The 7,943-nt window shown below is 47.9% G+C and overlaps 1 protein-coding gene across 1 annotated transcript; it reads right to left on the minus strand.

Annotated features, from left to right (window-relative positions):
• On the minus strand, positions 4,134-5,675 carry LOC8060001 (zinc-finger homeodomain protein 11). Its single transcript, XM_002466516.2, has one exon. It carries the CDS (start codon positions 5,131-5,133, stop codon positions 4,429-4,431), a length of 705 nt encoding a protein of 234 aa, XP_002466561.1. The 5' UTR covers positions 5,134-5,675; the 3' UTR covers positions 4,134-4,428.

Genomic DNA, 7,943 nt, shown 5'->3' on the forward strand with positions numbered 1-7,943 from the left:
TCAGTGGGCTAGGTTTCCCCCTCCCTTTTTTATGTGACTGAGCGCACCTGCCATACAGCTGCAAAAACGAAACAAGACAGGTAAATTGGCCTTTCAGGCTTCGCTATGTCAGATCATCGTTTGTCGTATGAGCGGATGAGAAATATGGAAAATCCTACCGTTCGATGCCAGCGTAGGGTTGTATCTTCTCGTACATAAACACCTTCGACGCTTGTTGAGGAAAATTAAAACTGTTTTGTGGATGAGGAGGTTGCTCTATGCAAGTCTTTAAAGGTACTCTCTCCGTTCAAATTATAAGTCGATCTATCTTTATTCCAAACTGAAGTGAATTTATCTAACTTTGATCAAGTTTGTAGGTAAAATACATCATCATTTATAACATTGAATTGATTTTATTAGGTTCATTCACCATTAAATGTGTTTCGATAGTGCATTATATTGAATTTGTATGTGTTAATATTTTTTTCATGAAAAACTTGGTTAAAGTTTGAGAAATTTAACTTAAGACAAATAAATTGATATGGAGGGAGTAGCTTATCCCAACACTCAGCAATGAGAAACAAGTAGTACTGAACGCTGCGTCCCTGAACATATCTTCTTATTGATGTTTTAGGGTGCCCTTTAGAGCCTAAGCGTGACATTTTGCTCTAGGAACAAGTCCATAAGTCAAATGTTTGGTTATTAGCTAAGTTATAAAAGGCAATACAATAGCGGTCTCTTAATTACTTTATTAATTATATTCATGTCCCACCTTCTCTTTTTTAGTTCTCCTCACATTCACTTAGTGTGTGTTTGGTTTAAGGAATGATGTGGTCTATTATCTTTCCACTCCTCACTTTTTTTGTATTTGGAATGGAATGAGTTACATCACCATCTGATTCCACACAAGCTAATCATTACTGTATGTATGAGGAATGGGTTGATTCCACCAAAATAATAGAATTTACTCATGATGCATCACCTCATGAAACATGAGATGACTCAACAAACCAAACACACCATTAATATATGGCCTATTACCTGTATTATACTTCTTTGTCCAGCTTGATACTTATATGAGAGTCAATCTTTCCTCTCTTCTCTCCTCTATATTAGCATTTGTTTGGCTATAAATCAATTATTATACCTACTCAAATTGTGTAAACAACGTCTCAACACCGAGAGTGCTCAGGTAAAGGTAAAGTGGCACCTGGCAGCTTCGTGAATCGCCCTCAGCTTTGGCCTTGTTTAGTTAGATAGGGAAAAAAAATTGGGTGTCACATCGGATATTTCGTAGGATGTCAAAAGAGGTATTCAGATACTGATAAAAAAACTAATTACAAAACTCAGCTGAAAACTGCATGACGAATTTATTAAACCTAATTAATCTATCATTAGCACATGTAGGTTACTATAACACTTAAGACTAATCCTAAACTAACTAGACTTAAAGATTTGTCACTTGATTTCCAACTAAACTATGTAATTAATTTATTTTTTTATTTATATTTAATACTCCATACAACATGCGTCTAAACTGCCGCCGCCCAGACACGAAACGAGGGTAGTCACTCACAGGTTCTCCCAAATTTTGTTTTTTTTTACTGTCAGGAGGGGGGGGGGGATCTCCCAGAGCAGCCGTCCGGCGGTTCTTCCTGTTGCTCCGACGGCCAGCAGGGAGACGGGAGCCGCGTAGGAGTAGAAGGGTAGCACCCGGCAGGCTGTAATGGGCAAACGAGCCATGCCAATGAGGAATCGAGGCTGGCACGGGCGCACGCCAACCTGCGTTGCGATCTTTTTTACTCCGTCCCGCTCCCGCGGCAGCAGCACTGTTCCGGCGTGAGCGCACGTCGCGCCAAGCGCGGGGGAGCGAATCCGCCGTACCGATCGTCCTGCCCCTGCCCCTGCCCCTGCCCCGCGGGCCTCGGCATGGGAGCATGACGCGACGCGACGTGACGAAATGGAATCAAAGGAGAGCTCGGAGCGGGAGCCCCGCCTGGCTGATGAGGCCGCCACAGCCAAACCCGCCCGTGCCGAAACCGCGATCGCGCAGGCGAAGCTGCTGCTTGGAGAAGAGTAGGGGGAACACGGGCGTACGAGCCCGGGGATCGTGTAACGACAGCATGCATGAAGCGCGGTAGTGCGGGGATCCCGCGCGCATCGTACGTGCCGCCTCCTGACACCGTCGTGTGGCGCGTAGCGGCCGGGCGGTAGCTAGCAGTATCACTGGCTGGCAGCAGGTCCGTGTGGCCGTGGCACGAGCCGGCTTTCGCAGCGCTGCATCGCTGCTGGCTCTGGCTCTGCTGCTACGGCCTTACGGCCTCGTGTCAATATGTCACGCCTGCATTTCTTTTTTTTTTCCTGCGGCGACGCAGGTATCTTTAGCCTGAACGTTGACTCTTGGAGTACGTGCGTGCCTGTCGCGTGGAGTGGAGGGTCCCAGCAAGGATCCGCAGCTGCAGGTCCCGTTCGTTCGGACCCGTGTCCTGACTTGTGCGTTTCACATTTGTATATACTGGCATATTTGGGACGGTGCTGGCCGTATTGTACATCATGTTTTTTTTCTGTTTTTCGCTGCAGTAGTAACGGATCTCAGTCATCCGTGATTGTGAAGTTCTCACTGTGACACAGAGTGATGGGCGTTGGATTCGCACTGTCACATTTCAGATCCGATGTGGATTAGGGACATGCATGTCAATAGGCTGCAGGAGCGAGACAGCAAGGCGCAATGTACCCGAGACCCTCTTTATGTCTCCGTCCACGGTGTGTGCGCCCGTAACATGTTTTTGAGCTTCAGAGGGTGTTTGGTTCACTAATAGTAGCTTCTAAATTTAGTTTTATTTAGTCAATTTTTACCCAAACACTATGATTAAATGGGACTAAATGGTCTCTAGTACTCTCTAGTCACTTTGGAGCGACTAAAAAGGACTAAACAACTTAGAAGCTATTAAAGTTCAGGATGACAAACTAAACATGGCCTTAGCTGCGAATGAACTTCCGCACAATCCGAATAATCATGTACGGAGTAGATTGTAGACTTTCAGGAGTATTGCACCAAGTTCATGGGAGTGACAAAAAAGAAAAAACATCATTCTATAAAATGGCAAAAGTGTATAGTAGATTACAATGAGTGGTGAATTTCATTTAGTTAATAAATGACGTGATATCTCAACGTCAGTTGCATGAACATAACAGCGTAATTGAACTTGAGTAAAGTGAGTAGTATGTTACACTCTGCAAATTTCTTGAATTTGAACCTTCATTGTATGGGTTAAGCTCTCAGGGCATGTTTTGGTTCCATCTCACCAGCAATGCTCATGGATGTCCCCGAGGGCTCAGTGGCGGTTGTTCGGCCATGAACTTGTATGGAAGGATGACATCCAAATAGGCCTTAAATCGTTTAGGCACTGTAATTTTATACCTAACTGTTCATGTTATTATATAGAGCATACTGTTACTGTGCGTGTGTTTAACTCATGTAAGACTGACCTCACTAGATGTTCATTCATTTAAGTGTATTTTTTCATCAATTTTGGAGAGAGAGATATACCAATGTGCATAATTAATTAAGACATGAAGCGTACTAAAACTTGATACAACAAAAAGTACAACCGTAGGAGCACATAAGTGATCTTTAAGGGAGTGAAAATATGTGTTAGCAAATGTGCAAACACACGTGAAAAGCAGCAGTTTGAGATGTATAAACTATTTGAAACAATATTTTTAAACATAGACCAATCTAGAAGGAACTACGATGGCTTATATTAAAAATATATACATCCAAATTCGTATTGATGAGAATTTGAATGATATAGTTATGCATCCACACTCAACCAACTGGGTGTACAATATTCTCAAGAAAATATACACGTGTGTTACGATGTGTGTCTATTTGGATTCACTAAACTTTAGACAATTTAGCTACTGAGACTCCAATCAAGAGGTCTAAAGTTTAGCCAGCCTCACAAAAAAAACTTTAGACCACACAAATAAGCTAAAGTTGTATAAAATTTTACTCCTTAACTTTAGCCAACTAAAATTTAGACCACACAATCCAAACAGCCCTTAAATTTCTACCTTAATCTACTCTAACACATAGATTGAAGACAATATGAGTGGTGTAGCCAAACAAGCCCTGAACGGGGATTTTGTAGTGAGTTAATTAAAACATCCGGTTCAACTGTTCAAGTTTGTCACTGAACTTAAATTTCATGGCGATGGTTAGCAAGAAGGCAAGAGATCACGGACATATCAATGACTGAATGATCACAGTGACACAGCATTAATTAGCAGAGCCGTGATAACAATGAATATCTCATCAACTCGTCGAAGCAAAATCGCCCAAAGGAATTAGCAGCAAAAGGAGGTGTTAATCATCGATCGGAGCCATGGCGAGGCCATGCCAATGCCATTGCCGCCGCGCGTGCCACGTACGTGACGCGGGCGCGGCTACATGCACATCTCGCTGCCCTTCACCTCCTCGTCGTCCTCGACGTCGGCGCCCATCGCCGGGGACAAGCTCCCGCCTGCTCCAACGACGCCGACGCCGCCGCCACGCGTCGTGGACGACGACGTCTGAGCGGCTCCACCGACGCCCGCGCCCCCGCTGCCGCCGACACCAGCCTTGTGGTTGTGCATCCATACCTTGAAGACCTGCCTGGTGACCCCGATCTCCCGGCAGAAGCGGCCCACCTCGTCGTCCCCCGGCGCGCGGCCGGGCTCCCGCTTTGGCATCCGCCAGCCGAGCCGCTCCGCGAACCGCGCCATGCGCTCCTTCTGCTCCTCCGTGAACTTGGTCCGCGTCCGGCGCCTGCTGCCCCCGGAGCCACCGGCGTCACCGCCGCCCATGCCGGCCGCGGTAATCGCCATGTGGTGCATGCCGTAGCCCGGGGACACGCCGGGGGAGGGCAGCATTGCGCCGTGCGCGCCACCGCCGCCGCCAACGTGCGCCCCCGCCGCGGCGTCCACGAACGCCTTCCGGTGGAAGTTGCGGTGGCAGCCGCAGGCGGCGCAGAGCATCGCTGCGGGCTGGCCGTCGTCGGGGGTGTACTCGCAGCACCCGTCGGAAGCGTATGTCCCGAGTTTCGCCGCGTGGTTGCGCATGCATTCGCGGTACACCTCCCGCGGCCGCTCCTGGTGCTGTTGCTGATCCATTGTGCGCCGGCCGGCTCTCCTCCTCTCCTCTCCGCTAGCAATAACCTCTTCTTGGTTGCTTCTTTTGCTCTCCTTCGCTGAGCTCCCTCCCTCTAGCTAGCTGCTAAGACTAGTCTACTAGGCATGTGGCTCTTTGAGCAGCAGCTGTGGTGTGTGCATGCTACGTGGGAGGAGGTCGAGAGGAGAGGGATCTAGTATGCCAGTGCCGGGGATATATGAGCTGTAAACATCTCTCAGTTCTTGGGATGCAGATCGAAGGCCTAGTAGAATGATTATTACGAGCAGGCACTGAAGACTGCAGCAATGTGGGTGATGAGATGAGATGTGTACGTACAGTTGTGGGTTGGCAGTTTGGGGCAACGCAAGATTCGAATGGCTGTTCTTGAGATCTTTGTAATCTGATGAGGCTGTGGTTCAGGACCAGAGCACAGGCGAACAACAGGGCAGCACAAGCCAAGTACTACTGGTTGACTTTCCTATATGGCTTTTTTGTGAAGGGGAGAGCTGGTGGTAGGTGCAATGGTTCTGATGAGTCATGAGTGAGCCATATCTTTCAAGATCTACTGCATCTTCGGTTCCAGGACTAAAACAACGCGTCTAAATAAAGCTTGCAATGCATGCACAAGCACAACAACGTCGTTTGCTTTCTTCTTTTTTTTGTGAAACTTGGACCAGACCAAAGTTATTTTGATTTGTACAAACAATTAGCCATATTAGATGTCAGGAATGGCTTCATAGAGACACTCATCGAACGAAATATTTCATGTGCTATCTCTATACAACACACCTGAGATCTACCACGGCTAATGGGTTATACTCTCACTTGCTAACCTTGCACAATAACAACATATAGACGTTAGTTGTCATCTTTGTGTCTAATTATCTGAATTAATGTGGATGGACTTATTATATGTCTAGTGGGCTAGAACAAAAAGTTTTTTGTATAACAAATTTTGAACATTAGAATGTTAAAATTTGCGGGGGAGTATGTGTGAAGTCCAAAGAGAGTTTATCGGTCCAAGTACAATGTGACACGAATGTTACTCCATCCTCTTTAAAATATGATGGGTTCAATTGTCTTATCTCAAATCATATGTCGATTTTCCTCACTGGAACATTCCATAGCGTTATTGGAGTGGGGACCCCCTTCCTATTTGAAGACACCCCATAGAATTTTTCTTAGCAGTACTACGTTACATTAGCATATCATATGTTGCTACACTAGGACGAGTATAGTAGCACAAATTAAAGTGCCTGTTTAGTAGAGTACGGCTCTATCTCATTTGGAACCTTGCCTAATGAGGAATAACATGGTAGCTTTTGCTCCTTGCTCGTGGACAAAAAAGGTGGGTCGGTGCTTCGTCCTGCACAGCCTATTTTGTGCTCTTGGATCGAGTGTACTACAGATTAAGAGGAGGATTAATCAAATACTATAGATAGATAACTAATCAGCATTGGAACTTGTGCTGTAAGCCCAGACAAAAAAGAGTATACTACTACACCTACTACAAATCTAAAATGCAGCCTGTCCCAATAATTTGTGATTTTGTCTTGAATAGATAGATCTCTACCTTCACTTATTTTAGTGGGAAGTATACAGAAACATGTGGTACTTATTCAGGCCATTTCGTTTGTAGACGTGGCGGATCCTCGGCTGCTTGCGTGCTATTCTCATCTATGACACTCATCGCATTGCTCGTACCTCGTAGATCGAAGTGCATTCCTTGTTATTTTCTTTCTTTGTTTGTTGATCTTTCGCTTTCAAATCTACTACTACTAAAACGTGTTAGCGAAACAGCTTATTGACGTTTCAAACTAGACGTTGCACCAGGCTCTCTTTAGCTACGGTGCTGCGTGCTAGGCAGGTGGCTGTCAGCGAGTGAGTGTGAGTCCAACTCGCACGCCGACAAACCTACCAGCTGACCGAGCAATCACTATCTCCGGCTCACACCCACACCGTTGAGCCCTGACATCGTCCTCTCCCCCCCCCCCCCCCCCCCCCCCCCCCCCCCCCCCATATCCGCATGCTCCCTCCCCCCGACCCGTCAGCCGTCACCCTTTTTCCACCGAGTGGCGAGCCCAGTCCAACCCCCCCTGGCGCGGACCGTGCTCGGGTTGAAGGCGGCACATGGGCTCATGCCGGCGTGTCCCGGCCGGAAGACGCCTCGCTCCCTTCCCCTCACGTCCACGACTCGCGTGCGTGTTGGTGTCGCGCTTGCGGCGGCGACCGCGCGATCCACGGGCTAGAGCAAGGCGCGCGCGACATGGAGGGGGCAGATCTTCCTCGCCCCACGCACATGCACGACCCTGGCCGGGCGTCTCCCTCCCCCGGCGCCGCGCGCACGACCCACGACCACCACGAGCCCCTCCTCCCCCGTCCGGCACCGGTGGAAACTGCCCGAAGCTCCCGTGTGCCGTGTGGGGGCGCCCGTGCCCGCGACAGACCAACGGCGCGCGCGCGAGAGAGAGAGCCCACAACCACAAAGCGGTCTAGGACTCTAGGTGCGCTGCATTGGACCGTGTTTACGGTGGTGCTTTGCCATGAACTGTCTTTTTTTTTTCTTTTTGATTGAAGCTTTGCCATATGAACTGTCCTGTCTGATCCTGTGACGCTACCGTCGCGGCAGGAACGGATTATTTGCGAGCTGGAAAGATGCTCCAGCGAGTAGCGACTGAGCTTTCAAAAAAAAATATATATATATAAAAGGTGCTCGGCTGCTGTCTGCAGGACTTGGGAGTAGTATGCCTTTGCACTGCGATTGCATTCCCGTCCGGATCCTCGTCGCAGCCTTTTTGGCTCAAATGTTGCG

Source organism: Sorghum bicolor, chromosome 1 (assembly GCF_000003195.3).
Source record: "Sorghum bicolor cultivar BTx623 chromosome 1, Sorghum_bicolor_NCBIv3, whole genome shotgun sequence".
Taxonomy (NCBI): domain Eukaryota; kingdom Viridiplantae; phylum Streptophyta; class Magnoliopsida; order Poales; family Poaceae; genus Sorghum; species Sorghum bicolor.